Source organism: Squalius cephalus (genome assembly GCF_949319135.1).
Source record: "Squalius cephalus genome assembly, chromosome: 15".
Lineage (NCBI taxonomy): Eukaryota > Metazoa > Chordata > Actinopteri > Cypriniformes > Leuciscidae > Squalius > Squalius cephalus.
The window spans coordinates 26145961-26168783 of NC_137136.1; the positions used below are offsets into that span (position 1 = coordinate 26145961).

At 35.7% G+C, this 22823-nt stretch overlaps 1 protein-coding gene across 4 annotated transcripts in view; it reads right to left on the bottom strand.

The window, feature by feature from the left end:
• cobl (cordon-bleu WH2 repeat protein) overlaps positions 1-22823 on the bottom strand; it is a 100043-nt gene that overhangs the window by 68102 nt on the left and 9118 nt on the right. The window contains exon 3 of one of the 4 annotated variants that reach the window (XM_079895050.1): positions 16472-16531. The exons of 1 other annotated variant lie outside the window; for it this stretch is intronic. In XM_079895050.1, the coding sequence (XP_079751176.1) occupies positions 16472-16531 (60 nt within the window). 2 more of the 4 variants (XM_079895053.1, XM_079895052.1) reach the window with 2 other exon arrangements.

The window sequence follows — 22823 nt, forward strand, 5'->3', positions numbered from 1 at the left end:
AGAAGCTTTTTTTCCCTTGGTTGAACATTATTAAAGTTAGAGCTTATTTAGAGAAATCAGCCGGATGGCTTAGTGTAGGCGCTAACGAATCCAAGGATGTATCTCGTAAATTACCCCACTAATAATGCCCGTAATGGTACCAAACTTATACAGTAGCACAAAAAGGTTCTGTACTCATAAAACGAGGCATTGGAAAGTTTGTAAGTACATTAGGAGTTTATTTAAATAACACTTGCTTGGCGGCTCATGCTACTGCTAACCCGGACGTCGACGTCACTTCCGGGGTTTGGGAAAAGCACGTAAAACTCCTGGCAGAAAGCGATGCATATGGATGTAGTGTAATGACAAATTATTAGTGTTAATAATAAGTGTTAACAACTTAGTGTTAACTAATAATTGTTGCAAACTGGTACTACCAACAAAATATTATTGCATTCCTGGAACTGGGCGTTGTTACACTACATCGCTTTCTGCCAGGACTTTTACGTGTTTTTCCCAAAAAGAGTTACATTCCCAATGCATAAGAAACTATTTCTGTTTCAATTGTATGAGGGTTAGGATTTTCACTGAATATTGTCTATTATGTGTATTGTTTCAATTTTCAGCCACTCTGTTCTCCAGTGGTTGACATTTACCATTGAAAAATCTACAGTATAATGGTTGACCACCTGTTTGGAAATATACATATATTTCTAAGCATTTGATCATTTAAGCACTGGATCAATGTTTCAAATGGTTTGGCAGTAAAAAGAGACTACTTCTCATGCCCCAATTACTAAGATCATGAAGTACTTGTTGTCTTGATGTAATAAACAAGGTAATGTACATTTAAGGAAATGTAATCAGTGTTTTGATTATAGTTACACCGCTTAAGTCGTCATTTTGATAATATTTTATGTGATGTCATACTGTATTAAAGTAGTAAAACATACTAGGCCTATCTTTTTCAAACCTGATTCAAGATAGCTTTGACTGATTAAACTGAAATCCTCCTTTCTATCAAAACACAACATAACAAAATCTATCTGCTGACATTACATAATAGGGGTGTAACAATATATCATGTCACAATATATCGCAATCCAAAAATGCATAAATATGTATCGTGGATAGTGACAATATGTATTGTGTTGTGTATAATTCACCCAAAATGAAAATTTCTGTGTGAGAATTTTTTTAGTGTCAGTACTACATTAAACTACTATATATAATTTTGAATATTATGTATAATAATGCAATGGGGGGAAATTTGTGGGTCCTGATAATGCCAAATGTCTTATGTAACCAGTAAACATTTTAAATCTAGCCAGTGAGAGTGCAAGCATGTTTGTTTAAAATAATTCTGTATTTTCAGCTTCAGAATCATCAATATTTTTTATTTTGGTGTCACCTTTGTCTTGTGCATTGGGTTATCAGCAAAAAGTCTAAGCCTATTCATTTCCACCCCCGATGTAAAATCACATTTTTAATCGCTTTTTAATCAAGAGTACATTTTTTGTTAAACTTTTATCATATGTCTTGGAGTATCGCAATAATATCTTATCGTAAGTTCAGTATCATGAATGATATAATCGTGACATGAGGGTATCGTTACAACCCTTTTACATAATGAAGTAGAGGACAAGACAGGCAAAAAAACTCTAAGAGGACTACCTTTAAATTATCATCAACCATGTACACAGAAATCTATAAATACAGACTAGTTGTTCTAACAATTCACAGATTTAACAAAAGTGTAAATGTGTATGTAATTCAAAAACAGATGAATTACATTTGCTACAGAAATTCCATAGTCCATTTTCCAATTGGGGATTAAAAATAAATAAATAAATAAAACTGAATAGAAAATGTTTTAAGTCATAATACTGCTCTCTCAAGAAATGTGAATTAAACCTATGAGAATCCATAGGGTTTTCTTCAAATGACAACACTTTTGGTCTAAAAGCCCAGATGGGCGTCATTTAGTAAAGGGTTCTGATGAGAAGTTTAACATAACATAAATGATACACCGGTGCTCCACCACATTTTAACAGGTTAACAACATATTCAGTACTGTAAAAACCAGTTGACATGATGATGTAATGAATTGAAGCGAACAAACCAACAATTATTTGCTCTATGACACTGCAACTAAGCAACTAAGCAACACAATTCACTGTGATATTCACTGTGAAGTTCTTACTAATCATAATATAAGCACAGAAAGTAAAATACAACTATAGATCTTGTCTTCTATCATGACATTAAAAGGGGAAAATGTAAACTATTAACACACTTTGAAGTAAAAAGAATTCATACTTCAGTCATACTTCATAGGCCCCAAACATCATACCACAAAACCTCTCTCACTTTCAATGCCACATCGACACCCAAATACTGATAACCGATAAGCGCTCTTTTCAGTTCAAGCAAATTCTCTTTCCGCAGTGCAAATATTAGCAGTAGATAAAACCATCCTACTACTGTCAAAGCAGCCGTGAGAGTAGTCCGAATCCAGAAAGCACACAGGAGACTAGCTACTGGAACATGGAGCGTCTACGAACCTGGAAGACACTTCTGGCCAGCTGAGAGGTGCAGAGCATGTGAGAATGGCAAAAACCTTGGACCTCGACTCCTTGAGCACGTCCAGTTAATGATTTATAAAGACTTGTGCTAAAATGCCTGCTATCAACACACTGTTGTGTCATTCACTGATTATGCAACGAACACTGGCCTCTGCCCCGGAACTGTCAATGGAATGACCAACTACTCCAAAACAGACCACATGAATGTTAAAACACAATGATTTCAATGAGACACAACACAGGAAATATCTGAAAAATTAAGTATGAATTTGAGTAATTAAGCTTGCTTATCGGTTTGTTATACTACCGGTTATGAGGGACAATACGGTATGATATTTTGGTCACACTTTAGATAAGGGTCCAATTCTCCTTATTAACTAACTATTTATGACTTTTGCCTCAATAAACTCCTAATTACTGCTTATTACCAGAATTAAAGGAGAACTCGGCAACTCTAGCGAACTCTAGTCACTTCTTCGCTGATTTTTCCTTTTGTTGTCGCATGTTTTCCCCACTAGCTCCCCCTACAGCTGTGGGGGGGCGTATATTTCACAACACGGTCGTAAAAAACTAAAAAAAAAACCTCTCTACTGCTGCTCATGTGCGTTTGTTTTGATCGGAGCAAGCCAACTGTATCGTGTGGAGCTATGTCTACCGAGGTGGGTAATCTGGTAATACATCATACATGCGTGTGTGTTTATGTCGAATTGCCGTAAAGCAATTCGTGTTTCGCGCTCGTTCTCGTTCTCGCTTCTCACGAGACTTCCAATTTCTATCTTGCCGGGACGGTAGTCCCCAAGTTGCAAGGTTGGTTTTCCGCCTGGGAACGCTGGGGGGAGCGGGGAAAGTCACCAATATCACCAGAACAGGTTGTTTAACCATCCAAATGAATTCTAGACAGTTTTATTAAGTTAAAAAAGTTACCAAGTTCTCCTTTAAAGTAGTTGTTAAGTTTAGTTATTGGGTAGGATTAAGGGATGTAGAATAAGGCCATGCAGAACAAGGCATTAATATGTGCTTTATAAGTACTAATAAACAGCCAATATCATAGTAATATGCATGCTAATAATAACCAACTAGTTAATAGTGTGAATTGGACATTAAACTAAAGTGTTACCGAAATTTTATATCGGATTCAAGGAGAAACATTACGAATGAAACTTGCTTGACACTTGAACAGTTGCTATATCAACATCCTAACGAAGAGAATACACTTAAAAATGTTCAATATGTCTGTGAATAGTCATCTTTGATGCTCTTGAGGAAATTATGACAGATTTTTTATTGTTGGGTGAACTATCCTTTTAAGGCATTATAATGAAATGTGTGCTCTATTTATTACAAAATTATAATACATTATAATATAATTATTTATGAAAACGCAACATACAGGAATAAAGTAAAGTGTTATCAATAGTTTTTCAAATTATAAGTCATGCTCAGTAGTTATGCTCAAGAAAGGCAGACATGTAGCAAAACTTTGGCACCTGTTGGGATAGTGTTCTTATGTGTGTATGTGTTATGTAGGATGTGTGTACTAAGTGTGGAAGAACACACCTCCGGTGCTGACAGGAACAGGAGGTTTTGAAAGTGTGGTTTTGTACCGAGCTCAGTCGCTGCTCAGATCGCACACCTTGTCCAACAAAGAGCCCTTTAGGCATGAGCCAGCTTCCCTGGGAGAGCAGGAAACTCTCAGCTTCTCAGCTGGCAGCTCCAAACACACAACCTTCACTGCGACTGGGTTACTAATGGGATTGACTTTGTCCTTTAGAGATGAATTAGCTTTCACTGCATTGACGGATACATTTTCACTCTATAACTTGCTCCTTAAACTACTGTTGTCACGATACTGGAATTTCTGAAAAATAACGATATTCCATTACATTTTCAATACCACAGAGAAAACAGCTATAATGTTTTATCATTATTATTTTTTCATAATTTTTTGGTAATTTTGTTGCAATAGCACAGGGAGGCTAAATTTACATGTCACTAATATAATAAGAACAAATAAACAAATTGTAAATGATAGCATGAATAAATACAATAGAATAAAGAGAGAAATTAAATAAACATGGATACGTTTTTCATGTGGGTCTAACAGCCTATTCAGATAAGAAAATCTAAATAGGTTTCCGTTCCAAAACTGTGTTAACCTTAATACTCGCCAAAATGGACATTTTGACATAATTTTGTGTGTATTTGATCGTTTGTGCAGTAAAAAAGAAATACATTTGACACTCACAAGCTGATATAGATCAGTGGTGCATGCACTTTTGGTGTGAGCATGAAACCTGTGGGAAATTAGTCAAATTAAGTGCAATGCCTGTAAAGCCACACCGAAATCCAGGCCCTGTGACACCAACACTACTCATCAGGAGCTAATGAAACGAGTCAGTAAGAGGGTGTGTGTCATTTTGCCATCAGAAAGAAGAGAGAGCGGTAATGCACAGCTTAACACTTTTTAGACCAGGGTTCCTCAAATCTGATCCTAGGGCCACTGCCCTGCAGAGTTTAGTTCCAACTCTAATCAAACGCACCTGAACAAGCTAATCAAGGTCTTCAAAGTTACAAGAAAATTGCAAATAGGTGAGTTTGATCTGGTTCTGAATAGACATGTGCCGGTATTCGGTAATGCGATAAATCGCGGTAATGAATATGCACGATATTGTTATCACGGGCACTTCAAAATACCGTGAAAAATAATAGATCAGAATTTATATTTATAGAACGCTCATTAGCTTATTTTCCATCAACCGCTTGAACAAACACTGCGTATATGCTGCGCGAAACACGTGCGCACTCTGATGTAAACAATCCCCACATGTAGAAGCACTGTGTGCATGCGGCGCAGTGTGCACACTAGTCTAATGTAATGAATCCTCCATAGACTGTAAAAAAATAGGAATCCTCACATGGAGAAGCATGGCGGAAGGAGGAACGCTGCCGACGATTTATCCATAGACAGTAAAATAAAGAATTTATCCCCCTTCTAAAAGCAGAGCTGCCAACTCTACGCATTCAGCATGAGACTCACGCAATTTACACTTTTCACACACTCTCACGCCACACATCCATTTTCTCACGCAGAGAAAAATCACGGTGCAAAGAGGACACTGACACCCGACAGACTAGACAGAGCAGGTTACTTTTGATATGAAACGAATTCTCAGCTATCAGGTTCTGTCTATTTTATTATGAAATTCAGACAAAAAATACAGTTTTGGCGCTTGTAAATGTGGGCGATCGCTGTAGCGCCTCAGTTCAAGTAAACCGATCATCTGTTACCTCTTATTTAAAGATACAGTACAACTTACCGAAAGGTATTTATGCCTCATACATAATATCGATCAATCAGTGTTTTTCAACCACGAAAAGAGGTCAATAAAACTGCAGGTGAACAATTATGTCACAGAATGTTACACTTAAGTTACCTCAGGAAAGCCATTTAAAGGAGAACTCCGGTCAATTTTAACATTGAGCTCATTTTTTTGTACATTTGGAGTGCTGTCAGTACAAAGAACAACGACAAAAATCGGTGTTGCCTACACCGAGTTATTCTATTTTTAAAATTTTCGGTTGAAGTCCAAAGTAGTCGATTGCCGAGTTCACGCGCGTGATCATAGGTATTAAACCTATGCGTGTGAACTCTGCAATCGACTACTTTGGACTTCAACCGAAAAACAGGATGTAAACAAAGGTATTTGCGCTGGCTTAAATAACATCATTTTTATACATTTCTTTCACATCTACTGCAGTCAGACTCACTCGTGTTCACTCAGAAGGAATCACTCACATTTTCTGTGCACTTGTAATGACACATCAAGGATGTTAAGAGGCTAAAAGCAGGTTTAGTACTTGCCCCATTGAAGTCAACAGGGTGCAAATTTTAAAAATAGAATAACTCGGTGTAGGCAACACCGATTTTTGTCGTTGTTCTCTGTATTGACAGCACTCCAAATGTACAAAAAAATGAGCTCAATGTTAAAATTGACCGGAGTTCTCCTTTAATGACCAACACCTTAGTTGACTAGAAAAAATAGCTATAGAGAGGAGTATTTGCTAAATATGTGCACTATATTACATTTGTATTATATTTTTACTTGTCATAATTGTTATTATAATGAAAACCAAATTATATTTAATTTAATTTGTTCATTTTTAACCTTTAATAATACCAGCTGACAGGGCTCTCTGTATGTTTACAGCATTATGTGAGATATATTTTTTCTTGAGAAAAATGAACGTGTATGCTTACAGTGCTATGCATAAGTTTAGACACCCATACTAAAGTTGACTAAAAAGAGGAATAAAAAAATCATCTTTTGGAAATTGAACTTAATGCCTTAATTTAAAAAATTAGGAAAAATCCAACCTTTAAGGACACCAATTTTCTTTGTGAATGAATAATGTATCGTAAATAAATAAATGTTCTTCCTTAAAATACAGGGTGCATAAGTTTGGACACCCCTATGTTAAATTCCCATAGAGGCAGGCAGATTTTTATTTTTAAGTATTTTTTTTTTTTTTTTTTTTTAGGATACTATGCATCCTGATAAAGTTCCCTTGGCCTTTGGAATTAAAATAGCCCCACATCATCACATAGCCTTCACCATACCTAGAGATTGGCATGGTTTTATTTCAGTTAGCCTAATAGCTAGTTTAATTTGCATTGAGAGATGATCTTATGGAAAGTACCCCATGCCAATCTCTAGGTATGGTGAAGGCTATGTGATGATGTGGGGCTATTTTAATTCCAAAGGCCAAGGGAACTTTATCAGGATGCATAGTATCCTAAAAAAAAAAAAAAAAAAAAATACTTAAAAATAAAAATCTGCCTGCCTCTATGGGAATTTAACATAGGGGTGTCCAAACTTATGCACCCTGTATTTTAAGGAAGAACATTTATTTATTTACGATACATTATTCATTCACAAAGAAAATTGGTGTCCTTAAAGGTTGGATTTTTCCTAATTTTTTAAATTAAGGCATTAAGTTCAATTTCCAAAAGATGATTTTTTATTCCTCTTTTTAGTCAACTTTAGCATGGGTGTCTAAACTTATGCATAGCACTGTATCTACTGTAGCCTACCTAATATTTATCCAAAGAGTCAATATTGAATAAAGATTGAAATCAAATCCCAAGAATTGAATTGAAATCGTGAAAATTGTGTAAAATTCTGTTTAGTTACCAAATGTTTTGACAATCACAATTACACCTATTGTGATGCAAGTTTTTTTTTTCTACATCCCCTCCCAATCCATCCGTTTCTCTTGAGCAATTAAAATATCATGATAATATCGTATACCGTGATAAAAGCTCAATCAATTAATCGCAGCATGAAAATTTGATACCGGCACATGCCTAGTTCTGAACTTTGAGGAACCCTGGACAAGACCGACACTGACTTTTGACATCAATGCTATTTTAGTCTTTTGTCAATGAAAGAGATGCATAGTCAATTATTGTTATTTTTTAAGCAACTGATACAGGTAAATGTGACTCGGGCAATAGTTTATTACGTCAGTTGTTGAAAGTATTCAAAAATTAAATGTTCAGTAAATGAGTTAATGATAAAAGGTTAATGCTCTATCAAGTTTCAAAATAAAGTACCTCCTAAACTCTAACCTAAACCTAACAATGTTAACAAAAGCAAACGTGAGATAACGCATTTGCTGAGGCAAGCATAGCATTTAACTTGCTGCCACAAGTTTTTGAGCTCTTTTAAGGTGAAAGAACTGAAAAAAACACAAATGTCAAAACTTCTCAAGGCCCCAAAAAACATCAGACCCCAGAGGGTTAAATAACATATTTCAAATCAGCAACAAAATCTGTGATGAACTGTTTTGTTTTTTTTAGCACATTTACGGCTTAAATAGGAGACTGGCTGATCCTGATCAGAGCATTTGTTTTGACATCGGGATGTCTTCCTTCATCTTGTAACTCTGAGGTTGAGACTCAAGAAAGGCATTCTCTCCCCAGTCCAGAGGACAACCTCCTTAGGTGTCGTATGGGACTTGGTCACTACGGTGACCTGCCTTTGGTACAACTGTCTCCCGCATTAACTCAAAGGTCTTAGCTACAACACTTAAAAATAAAAAGTTCAGTTCAACTTGAAGAAATTATGACAATAATAAAATAAAAATATGAATATACGAATAATAAAAGGATAAAAGTTATTTGATTACATTTTAAAACGTTAATTAAATTGTTTAGGTTTTATGCATTCATTTCATTACCACCATTTTTGATAGTATATTGTATTAAATCATGAAATACAGAATCCAGAAAAAAATAATACAGACAAACCAGAATTTCTGAATAAAATGCATTTCATAGAACTCTATTATTCTGTTATTAATGATAAAAATAAGTAGTTAATCTAATCCATAATCAATTATTAAATGTAATTATATATGATGAAATATATATATGATGTTTTTGATTATTGAAATTTGAATAAAACAAAGAAAAATGGTTTTAAGTTTGTTATAAAGTATTTGTCCAACCAAAAAAAAAAAAAAAAAACTGTTTTCACTCATTTAACAGTTATTTTAAATGATGATAATAATAATAATAATAATAATTGACTGTTTAATACCGTATATCGTGAAACCTTGATATTTTCTGAGACGGAATCAGAAGACAGAATCTACTGAAATTACACAATGTGGTATACAATACAACACATTCAGAAATCACAGGTGGATTGTTCTGCAGTTGAGATCATGCCTAATCAACTGTGTGTGTTTAACGAATAGCCCTTTACTAACCTGCCTATTTCAACACACTGTTGGATCACCAGCACGATTAATGGATCAGTTAGAATGAAGGACTACATGACCCAAATCAGGACGTAAACAAACTCCCACCTCAACACCCATGCTGTCTATTAGACTCGTTCTGCTCCAGTTAACACAATCATCTGCAGGGAAAACAACATACAACTTTTACTAGCAAATTAATCTAATAAAATTTGGTTAAGACCAAAATTAAAGCTGCAACAAATTAATATTTTTATTATTGAGCGATTAAGCTGTTTATTATTTCTTTGATTAATCAAAACTGCCAACTTGTCTTGGGTTTATTTAAATAATTGATTTTAATCAAAAACATGGTAATTTCACATTCAGGTTTGAATGTAGTTATGCTATACGTTATGTGCAAAAAAAGTTAAAAAATCAAATGTTAAATTCTGAAATAAAAATTCTAGGAAAAATTGTTAAACGCTGTAACAAAATGGTGTAGTTTATTTTTTCTGTCAAGGACTTCTTACATTTATAACCCATTACAGTTACTGTTCTCAAAGAAAATCTTTACTTGCATTACATGCAGGATTTCAATATTGTACATTTAAAACAAAATTTATCAACAAATCAAAATTAACATTATAATGAAAATTATTCATTATAGAATTTTCTGTCGTACATTTTAGTCTCCAAAGTTCAACAGAATATCTGTTGATAATTTTAGCAAAACAGAAATACTGCATGAAAAACATAAAAACTAGTGCTGTCAATCAATTAAAAAATATTAATTGATCACATTTTTCTGTAATTAATCGCGATTAATCCCTCCTTGCACATTGTCTCAGTCAGACCGGTTCAGATTTTTTCTTGCTCTGTCAAAATGCACAAAAAGTTATTGTTTTCATTGTTTTTCACCCATGTAACCTTGTAAACAGTGCTTTAAGATTTGGTAGGTCTAACAGGTAGGATATTCCATTTTCTCACTCTTTACATTTATTTAAGACTTTATTTAACTCATTTAAGATGAGTATCTTCTCTTGCGAAGATACTCGACTACATGGGCATTCTGGCATAACTTTGTGTGTTTTTGTCCGTTTAAGCGCTGTCTAAAGCTGCTTTAAGCACACACAAGTCGCGTGTCACACAGACAGGAGATTCACATGCCAGCACTGCATTCTCTTTTGTGTCTTATCTCGCTTGAATGGCTTAAAAGCATTTGCATGAATAAAAGCGTGGTCATATAAATTAATGCTAGCCAAAGAATGATGGAAAAAAATAATTGCATGCATCAACACGTTAATTTTGACAGCACTCATTAAAACATAACATAAAAAAAGTTTTTTAAGCATTGGGGTAAAAAACGAGTAAATGCCCACAAGCATTGAGCGACTTGGGTTGTGCATTTTTGCGCTCTGTGACATTCCTATTTTTGAAATGCATTTTTTCCCAGAGATTTTATTGTTTAGCAGTTTCGGTCCTAAAAAAAACATAATTGTGCTTTCAGTGCTGTCTAACAAAGTGGTTGGCTAAATAAATCATTCAACCTATCAACTGTTACTCAAAAGAGAAGGAAATGTTCTGATGCCATTTCTGTCCATTCAAGAGTGCTGATAACATTCAAAAACAGGAAAACCTCAAAACATTATATATTTTAAGAATCTAAGAAATTAGGTAAGCACAGGCTGAACATTAAGAGGTGTTATGTCATGTAGACTGTAGGCTGCTGAGGGTTTAATGAGTTTCAGCAAAGATTGGCACAGGAATGCATTTATCTAGTAGCCGACCGATTAATCGCCTAGGCGCTGCTGTTCTCAGAGCTGGTGTTCTCAGCGCCGTCAAAAATAAAAGTCCTGCTTCCAGCAAAACTGTTCAGCCGATGTGTTGGAAGCAGGACTTTTATTTTTTGACGGCGATGAGAACACCAGCTCTGAAAACAGCAGCACCTGAGAACACAGTGCTCCCATTCTCCGTCTTCATTAGTTATGGTCTCTTTTTAACAGTTTTGTCTAATACGTTACTAGATAGATTTGCTTTTATATTATTAGTAACAGTGAGTCAAATGCTATACATTCTCATTTTCAATCAGCATTTAACAAATACACATTTATATCATTGAAACAAATCTTTGAATATCTAATAAACATTTAATTCAACAAACCTTGCAGACTTAGTCGAATCCAGCAGTCAGATATTCTGAAGTGCGCATTTGTACCCTGCATGAACATGTTACTCTGTGTGTGACGGTCAGTCCGTTTGAACTGAATGCTTACAGGAGAGTTCAGCTTCACCAAAGACACTTTCAAACTATTCTGACCTATTTTCAGTTGCCCACTGTGTCAGACTTATGTAATTTTCACTGCGTGCAGTATGTAAAATTAGTGTTACCTCGTCTTTCTTTGAAAAAAAAAAAGGACTCCCAGTGCACACAAGAATACTGAGTGTCCTGTTGGTTAAAGTGTTTACTTCAATTTGATTAATATTTTTTCAAACAATTTCTTTATTTATGAAAAATGCTGTAATATGATTACAGAATCAAGAAGTTGCCATCTAAAGTAAGATTTATTTTTTCAATTCATTTTCAAATTATATATTTCTAATTTATTAAATATTAATTCAAATAAACAAAGTATATAGGCTATTTGTTGGCTTTATATCAGCCATCGGCCACTCTACTCTCAAAGATATCGGCCATCAAAAAAACAATGCTGGTCGACCACTAAATATATCCATTCCAGAAACATGATTACATAAAATTATATATTTAATTAATGTAGTTAAAATATCAAACCATACCTGCAAACAAATTTTTTTTGCAGGTATATTGATATTTGAAGTTTACCACAGTTGTAGTTAACTATGGACCTTGGCAAATACTTTTTGTGTTCATTTTGAACACTATATCGATTGTTTTATCACATCAAACCATCCTTTTGTAAAATGTCTTGCTTAGAAAGTATGTTATCTTTCGTGAAATAAATGCCACTACCAACCAAATCTACCATCAGTCTAGTCAGTGGGTAATGCAGTTTCTGCTTTCAAATAATCCCAGTGAATTGAGAGTACATTATCGAGTAAAATATTCATTTTACTTCTGAGTGAACTGTGCATGTCATTTCAACTGCTTAATTATGTTTAACTGTTTAAATTGTTTTAGCTTCCGTATACCTTAAAATATGTATATATTATTGGTGTAGGTACTGGTCACTGAAATAATTAGTGCGAACAGAGAAACTACTCGTTGCATCACACCTGTACAAATCCATTAAAAAAAAAACAATTCCATTATATGATATTTTTTGGAAATAATTCAATGTTTTAGATAAGCTATAAACTGTTCGACACAATTTTTAACCAATTTCAGGGGAGATTTTTTCCGATAAGCAAGCTAAAACAAAATATAAGTTAAGCAAATTGAAAACAAAACAAAACTGACCCTTTTCCTTAAATAAGAGTTCACAGACCTCTTCTGAGTGTTCCTGTATGAGCTGCTCTTAACTTTTCTCACTGAGCACAGAAACCACAAAACCATATTAGTCCATTTAAGTAAGAGAAAGTGTTTCAGTGGTAGTACAGAGTACAGGGAAGTACTATGAATTATATCACTCGGCACAAGATATCTGACAAAATGTTTTTTTGGGGTCTGTGTGGGTCCTAACGCCCCAGTATAGTGACGGGGACACTATACTGTAACAAGCACCATCCTTCGGATGAGACATTGAACCGAGGTCCTGACTCGCTGTGGTCTAAAAATCCCCTGGCTCTTCTCGTAAAGAGTAGGGGTGGGTGCACACTGGTGGTGGTTGAGGAGAGATCCCCGGATATAATTGTAAAGCGCTTTGGGTGTACAGTATTACATATGAAATCGCTATAAGAAATGCCTCATTCATTCAAAAGAAACCACGAGCATGCAAGTTACGTAGTTTCGTGATACGTTGTCAATTAGTAAGTCATGAAATAAAAGTAAAGTACATATTATCACATAACTGGTATGTTGTGTTATCTGGGAAGGATTTTCATGCAGGTGTGATGTTCATTCTAATCATGAGCAGTTTCCAGGTTTCATTAACAGTTCATGTTAATATTGTGTATTCACCATGGTAACAGTTGTTTCCATAATCCCAAAATGTCATCTTATTTTCATTTTGTGTTATTTTGTATATTTTGAGATGACTGTGGTGGCTCATACCAACTTAATTGTATTAACAAAAACAAGTTTGGGACTGCTATTTAAAGCCTTACCTTATAGGCCTACTGTGTATTCATCAGTATTAGTCATATATTCTTACAATTTATGTTGTTAAGTAAAGGAGGATGGTACTTGTATGTGTGTCAACAATTTTTGTGAAATAAATTTGCTTTGTTTTTGTTTTTTAACTAATTTATATGTATAACCAGTTGAGAACTACAGCTCTAGTGAACTGAACAGCACAGCAAACAATAGCACCTTTATTAGGCCACATTAATCCTGCTGTTGTTTGGGCTTTTCTGTTTTAGCTCAGAGCAAACAATGGGATTCAACCTGAAGGATCCAGAGTGTTTGCTGTTCTCTTTCAGGGTAGGCCATTGTGAGTGTGGATCTATTTAAGCCATTATTTCCAGAGATCACTAAACATGTTGACTATTGCCTTTTAAAAGGTAAGCAAACGAAGTGGTATTCATTTAGCTTGAATGATGCTAGATACATAACAAAGTTAATTAAGTTACTTAACTATGCCCATATTTGTTGCCCTTTTAAAATACATTTATATCAGTATGATTAACAAAAGCTCTAGAAATGACTGAACAGTTTTGTCAGATTTAAATCTCTCACAGTCAAGGTCCATATAGCTTCACCTATCCCTTGAGTTTTGGTGTGCATTGCTCCATTGAGAAAACGAGTTCCCTCACCCTCAGCAGATCAGCAGAGTGTAACAACAGGCACATGCCTCTGTGGAGCCATGGTGTTCACATAGCAACCTATTTTTATACCCAAGGGGAGGGAGGGAGGGAGAGAGAGAGAGAGAGAGAGAGAGAGAGAGAGAGAGAGAGAGAGAGAGAGACCACACCCAAGCAGCTGCAAATGTATGCCTCACGCAAAGTGTGAATGACCAAGACAATTGGTGAATCTGGAGGGACATTCATCTCTTTACCCGCGTTTGTTTGCCGTTGCTAAGCATGAAGCTTGCTGGCACTGCATCTGCCCTTGATCTGGTTACAGTGCCATTTCACTGTCAGAAAGTCCCACCCTTTTCCTGCTGAGGTTAAAGCTCCCAGTCTTTTGAGGAACTATAAACAGCTCACAGAAATGCTACCATACTGACGACACTAACACTTGTAAAAGCTGTCCTGTTGTGATCTGTATGCTCCACCACATTCACATTAAAGTAGGCATGAATGGAAATCTCACCCTACCTGTATCTATATTGAGCTTATTGTGAATGATTCATCCATGTATAGGTTTCTTTTTTTTTTCGTCTTTTTTTTTACCTCATCATTTTGGGGAAAGACATAAAAAAAACAGCTTGTAAACAATGTCACGTAATGTTGCATGTATTTCAAGAAAGCCATTCAATGTTCATAACTCAATAGTTGACTGGAAAAAAAATTGAGATTGAGGAAGAAACCATTTTCAGTCTGTCTTCACAGCCCTTAAGTCACAAACTACTCAAATATAAGTATACATTTATAAGTATATACAAGTATAATTTTATAAGAAAATAAGAAAATCATAAAAAGTTATTTCACAATAATATCAGGTTATTCCACTAAAGAAATCTGTTGAGGTAACGGTAGGGATGGACCAACCACTCTATATAAAAATATTAAACCCTTTGTCTGTGATGCATTTTTGCTAATCGCAGTCCAGGAGAGAGAGAGAGATCTCCCTCGGAGCCAGAGTGCGGACAACACAACAGCCCAGCTAAATGAGTGACGATGGATGACAGAACTAAACATTGAAACGTATGGTTACACTTTAGATCTGTGATATTAAACTAATTTTATTTTAGATTTCGAAGATATTTGAGGACGTAAAACCATTAAAAACTATAGCCGCATTCTGTCTAGCGCAACTTCCTTCCCTTCACAGCAGTACACTGTCATTTCTCCCTAAAAACCCAAACGTATAACGTCAGAATCAGCATAATCGGTGATTGTTGTAAAATGCAGTCTCTACTGTTGGGAAACGCGTCAGAGATCGACTACTTTTGACTGACAAAATTCCAGCCACCGCAAACACTAACTGATAAAGTCGTACAAAACCTTTCTTTTTAGTAAACTTTGTGTACACAAACAATGTAGTCAATGCTCAAGTTCATGCGTAGAGCCCCTGGTGATACTTCGAGCACAGTTTTATGTTGTGTCGAGCCTTCTTAGTGTTTTAAAAATAGCGATTTTGATGCTATCATAGTAGTGCCCCATGCACTACCATTCAAAAGGCATTTTGACCTAAAATGAAAATACGGTCAATCTAAAAAATGGCATTTCCATTTTAATTATGCTTTTAAATTAAAGTTTGACTCGGGTAGATTAACAAAAAGAGCCTAGGTTAAATTTTGGCGAGAGTTACCCTTTAATATATCTATGATATACTATGCAGTGTTATTTTACATGTGATTACTTTATTAGATTTATTTTTAGGCCATATTACTTACCTGAACAGTACGTAATGTTAGTATACCTTCCTGAAATTAAAGCATTGTGTAAAAAATTTGAATCTTTGTTTTAGTGTATACTATTTTTTGTTTGACCATGTGTTTGTACTTTGTTTTTGCTTTTCGTGTCCTATATATTCTGTATATAAAACACAAAAAAGCCTGCACACTGCTGCATAACAAATAGATGTTTTATTAGTTTTGTTAAAGCATTGCTGTTTCTTTTGCTATAGATATTTATTTTACACTTTTTTAAATAAATCAATATTAATTATTTCCCCTTTTTAAAGGGTAACTAAACCCTAAAACAACTTTTTTTAGTTAATGATCTGTAAGACTGTGGCTGTATTAGTGCTGTTCATTGATTCAATTTTTTGACATTTGGGTATAAAGTGTTTTAATTCTACAATATATGGCATAAAAACGTCTAAGTGCTGCCCTCTTCAGGTTGAACGGTGGCTTCTGCAGTTGAATTTTCCTATTGGAAGTTGTGGTGCCCTGTGATGTAAGAGGGCACCAGCTCACCATGCCCTTGGTAGGAGCTCACCGTGCCCTTGGCAGCCCCTGGTATAAAAGTATATTGTTCTGTGCTTCTGTCAAAACAAATGTAGCGAGTCAGCAGTTGGAATTGCGAGTATTGAAAACGATCAGGATAGCATATATTAGCATCTAGTTAGCATAGCATTTATATAGTTATTTAGATTATTTTGTGTAGCCTAGGTAAAATGGGCTTCTCCAAACAGCTTGCGCTGAAAAGCGACGCAGTGCCAAACGCTGCTTCTCCTGTATGGACTCTTGATGTCAGTGGGCATATATTTTTAATCACAATTTATATTCCTTCCTATTAGGCTAAAGTTAACCCTCTGGGGGTCGACAAATGCGCCGGCACATTTTGCTGTATTTTGTCAGTGTCACATAGCAGCAAATTAGACTTAAAATACTCATTTAAGGTCATACAGACTTAACAAAAAATAAACTGTTAAATGTCTATGTGATGACGAACCTATGTGATTGACGTCATCACCATTTCAGTATGTCTCTGTGAGTGTTAAATGTTGCTATATTTAGTCTGTCAAGTACATTGTTTAAGCGCTTTGTTTACATTTTATTTCTTCATCCCGTATAATTAGCTATGGACGTTTGCAACTCCACAATTCATATATTCAGTAACATCATGCAAGTTCAATTTCTTTGTTTACTGTTAGCGCTTGCTGAAGTGCATTAAATCACAAGGAGTCTAATGACTGTTTATTGGTAATTTAAACGATACAGCTCTGTGGTATTGTTTGTGCTTACCCGTTGATTTCTGCTCTGCTCGTTCCGGTAGCGCACGTAACCCGGAACGTGCTTATAATAGCAGCGGTCATACCATTTTTCACAACTGGGGGGAGGCAACCTAGGTGGGGATTGTGATGTTTGTTCTGTTTAATGTTTAACCCTTAATCGCTGTTAAAAAAGGACAACACTTAAGCTGTTTGGGGTCAAAATGACCCCAAACTTTTAAAGAGCGATTACATAAGGAAATATAAATTTTTATATGGAAAACTATATATCATTTTTTTTATTTACTTCTCAACTATACATTTATGCTGTGTTTTTGTGGAAATTTTGAAGTTTTTTAACTATTTACTGCACAATTACATAACTAGGCCATAAATTGTCTCATGAAAAAAGATATTTTAAAGAAAAAATCACTTAAATGATGATCTTAATTAAATCTAAATAGTTTTTGGACATTGCTCTATGTGTTAGGGATAGAATACTGACATCTGCTGGTTTGTGGAAAAACTTTAGAAATTATAATTAAAGAAAGAAATTGCAATGACCACATATATCCAATAGAGGGCCATAGAGACTCATTCATTTTCACTTCATTTTTCTTGATGCTTAAACTTCTCCTCACAACTTTATGATATATATTTTGTGAATATTTATTTAAACATTTTGAAATACATACAAAATATGTAGTTTTGTCAGAGTTATAATTTGTTGTTGTTTTCTGATATATTTTGATATTTTGCAAATTATTATACATACATTTACAAGTCACCACTATGACATGACTGTAATGTGTGTGTGTGTGTGTATGTGTGTGTGTGTGTGTGTGTGTGTGTGTGTGTGTGTGTGTGGGTGGGGGTGGGGGGCAAGCTTGTTCCATGTTGCATATGTGACATTTTTCAGATTTATGCCAGTTTAGTTGATTTTATTTGCCAATTTCTATAAAAATGCTCTCTGTTGCAGTGACATACGTGTGTGTTTGTGTGTGTTTGTGTGTGTGTGTATGAGATAGAAAGTTCATTCCACTTTGGGTTTATGCTCTAGGACCAGACCTTGATTTAAATGTAAATTTTTTTAGATTTATGCCAGTTTTGTTTATTTTATTTGCCAATTTCTGTAAAAATGCTCTCTGTTGCAGTCACATACATGTGTGTGTTTGTGTGCGTGTGTGTGTGTGTGTGTATGAGATAGAAAGTTCGTTCTACTTTTTATTTATGCTCTAGGACCAGACCTTGGTTTATTTGTAAAAATTTTCAGATTTATAATGGATTTACTTTTATTTTTTTGACAAACAAAATTAAAAAAAGTCATTTTTTTCATTTTCCCATTCATTTTCAATGTGGGGTCATTTTGACCCCAAACAGCTTAAATGGTAAATTTTTTTTTACACACCTTTAGAACAACCAAATCAAGCCCAGTTTTTGTGTGCATGTTTAGATAGATTATTTAGGAAAAGTCACAGAGTTTCATGCCCCTGCGATGAAGGTAACACTTTTAAAAAATGAAGGAAAAGTCCATTGGGGTCATTTTGACCCCAAACAGCGATTAAGGGTTAATGTATGTTTGTAACGTTACTTTGCTTAAGCTGCACTAATTTGCTGAGTAAGATGAGGTTGTTTTAATGTCATTGTTGTAATGGACATTATTAGCCGCATTTCCACTGTCGGGCCAGTGCGAGCCAGGGCTTTAAACGGGCCGTGCCGGGCTAATAGCACCGGGCCTGCGTTTCCACTGTCGGGCCAGAAGCTCCACAGCGTTTCACTAAAACACTCCCGTAACACGCCTCTCTGGAACAACGTCACACTAACCCATCATTTCACCAACAAATGGAAGTTTTATCAGAAAACTATAGCGTTGAAAACAAACATGATAAAAGCGGCCGTTTGCTGGCATTTTTGTTGTTTACTTGAATATTTAAAACCCAAGCATCGATGTTTTACCACAGGTTTACAATAAAAAGTGATACATTGATCATAATGAATAAATTTATGTCAAAATTGCACATTAGTCACTCAGAAATAAATTACCGTTAGGTCTATTTCACAAAAGAAAGAGGACACACTTACTTCTTCAGTCGTGTCTGTTTCTGTTTATCTGGTAGTTACAGGACATATTTACATCACATTTAGAAAGAATGATAATTTCTACAAATATATGCCACCAAAAATACGACCCAAGGAGCTTTAGCACTCTCTCGACTCCCATACAGATATTTTCAGTCAGAGAAACAGAGGAAGCTCCCGAAAAAAAAGTTGCTTTATTTTATGATAGTCCGGTATAAAGAGAGTTAGGCTACTGACAGATCAAATCTGATTTCTTCAAGCGTTCACTATGTTTTTTTACTATGCGTATCTTCAAGCGTTTACTATGTTTACTATGGTAATGGTTAGCGCGCATAGTCTTTTGCATCACAAACAGAAGGCATTCAAGCATGCGAGTTAAATTATTTTAAAAGTCTTCAATGCTGTCAGAATCATCCGGCGCTGCCGTCTCCCGACTCAGGTGAACTCCGCCTCTGTTCGTAACCACTCCTCTAGCCCGAGCTGGCCCGCTTTGGCCCAAGGTATTCGGCGGGCCAGAAATCCTGGCCGTTGGCCCCGAGTAAGCCCCGATCAAGCCCCGGAAGTGACAGTGGAAACGCGACTGGCCCTGGCAGGCACTAGCACGGCCCAGCCCTGGCCCGACAGTGGAAACGCGGCTAATGAAACAAAGGTTACCCTGTGCAAATGGTACTTCCCATTTCCGTTTGGCGGGAAGTTTGTGTATTTAACCAGAGTGTGGTTTCTAAGTTTCTAAACTTAAACAAAACTCAGTGAATACTAGTCACACAAGCATAAGCAATCTATTTTTTATAAACATTTAATTTAACAGGTGCACACCCCCCTGCTCAGCAACCAAGGGTTCGTCCCATCTATCTCCGCTGAGCTCTGCCCACTTTTCTAGCATTTTTCAAATATTGCCAGTGGGTGGAGTCAGGCTCTGACCAGGGGTTGAGTTACCCTTTAATATAACAAAAAGAACCAATAAGAATACCGTTAAAGTACCGGATCGATAAGCAGTCTCAGTAAGAGTAGTAATACTGTTAAAACCTTAACGATACCCATCCCTAGGTAACGGGATGTTCATAACAGGACATACAGGACTCTCCTCGAGCCCTCAGTCTACTCCACAATGCCTTTCTTTCTCAATCCTAACACCCACAGATGGAAAGAGACAGCAGGCAGTCTTTAAGTTCCATGACTGTAGGAACAAACACAGTCTGTTCTCCAGGGAGACAGAAAACTCAGGCCCTGTGGTACAAACACACTCTGGGGTTCTGGGGCCAATTACCCTCTCTCCAGAGAGAAGAAAAAGATGATGGAAAGAAGGAGAGTGAGAGAATAGATGGGTAAAGGTGCTATTCTGTCTTAAAAATAGCAAAAATAAGAACAAGTGCAGCAGGAATTGAATTTGAGCTGAATTTATCATTTATATAACACTAGCATCTCAAGATCCTGTTAAACAGTCAATGGTGAAGTTTTATAGAAGGAAAGAAAAAAAAAAAGAAAAGTCACATCTTCCAGCCTGAAGTGACTCAAAGTCAAATGCATCTTTAGGGAAGCTGCCTGTAAATTTATCATGACAAGGTTACTGATACTTTAAAGTAGTTGAGCTAATCAGCTATACCACAGTTTACAAACTAACAGTAAACTACAGTAAAGAAACAGCTTATTACAGCATACTGATAATACAGAGCTATATTTACAACCGTATTTAAAAGCGAGATTGAATTGTAAACTACGATTATTGACTGATTACCAATAGGGTTAGGTATCGTTTGGTTTTTTTTCGGTACCGGTGCCTAAACGGTGCCTGAACCGATACTTTAAAAAAAAAAGAGAGCCTCAAAACGATGGTGAATGACATTAAAGAACGTTTTTTATTGAAAAAAATAAAATAAAACATTCTTCAAATTGAATATATTAAAATTTTTGAATAAATGTATAAATATAAGTAGTCTAAATACAAAACACAACAAATTTACATAAAACATAAGCCACCTAACCCAAATACAATAATTTAACACTAACACTACTAACAGCAAACTAGTCTGTATTCTTGGTATGCTACAAACCAGCTTTAAATTTCAGCAATTCTTTTCACATTTTTTGCCTTCTCTGGCCAAATACGACACCTCCTGATTTATTGCATGTCCTGCACTAGGTGAGCGTTATTTTAGAACGCATCACCTTAAAGGGGTGGTTGATTATGATTTCACTTTTCTAACTTTAGTTTGTGTGTAATGTTGCTGCTTGAGCATAAACAACATCTGCAAAGTTACAACGCTCAAAGTTCAAAGCAAAGGGAGATATTTGCTTTTAAAGAAATCGTTTTTTAAGGACTACAACAAACTTCTCAAATGTGAGAAGAATAGAGTCAATTTTATAGTTACCAATGGACTTAAAACTTTACTACTGTAGTGTGAAGTAAAATCATGTATATGCTTCTTATGAGATTTTACAGTGCAGTTGCATTACAATAGTAATATATTACTGTCTTTGGGATGATAATCATAATAATTATAATAGTCCACCCCCATAGTCTCACACAATCCTGTGGGAAACACTGACAGCAGAGTAAGGCCTTCTGCAAAATGAATGGGTCGATTCCCAAACTGCCTCTGTCTTAAAGTAGCTCCTAATCCAATGCCTGCATGGATTTAGCCAGAGCTTCACTCACTCTCCCACTGTCTGCTGTGCGTCACGGGATGATCCGTCCACCTACTGTATGCTCTAATTAGGGTCTGAGAATTAAAGGAGTGTGTAGCTGGCTCACAATGTCTGCAGCACATCACTAAGAATAATGTACTCTGACTATCAACCCGAGTTTGAGCTCCTGGCTTGAGATTCTTCCCCGATCCTGTTCCCCTCTATCCACCCCTATTGCATCCTATCTCTCCTCATGCTGTCCTGTCCAATAAAGGCAAAATGCTCAAAAATATAATGTCATAAAATAAATATTCCACTTTGTCATCTATACAGTGTATGAGGTGCATTTCACTATCAATGGCTATATAATGTTGATGTGGTATGCTTTGCTTGCCTTTATGACTTTCATCTTTACAATGTTTTTGCACAGCAATTAGGAATAAAAACTGTGGTTCAGTTCAAAGCACAATTCTGGAACTAGGGATGCACCTATCCGATACTCAGTATCGGTATCGGCTCCGATACTGCCATTTTTGCCGGATCGGGTATCGGTCAGACGAGGCCGATCCAAATCCGATATTGTGCGTATACTATTCAGTGTTATTGTTTAGCCCCACAAAAGGCACACAAACATTATAAAGTACCATAAGTTTTCGTGCACAATATTATAAGTGTTCTGAAGCCATTAGGCTACATAGTATAATGTGAGATAGAAATGAATATTTAAGTCGTTAAATTCAAGCTCACGTAAACGTTTCCCTCAGCTGCGGCTGTCAATCATTCTTCATTCAGCATTCAAAACAGCACGTCGCGTTCGGTTACAACAGTTAACACGATGAAACTCTCTCCAAGATGATTCAATGTTACTATTATTATACTTGATCTGTAGATAAAGGTATATGGTTTCGCAT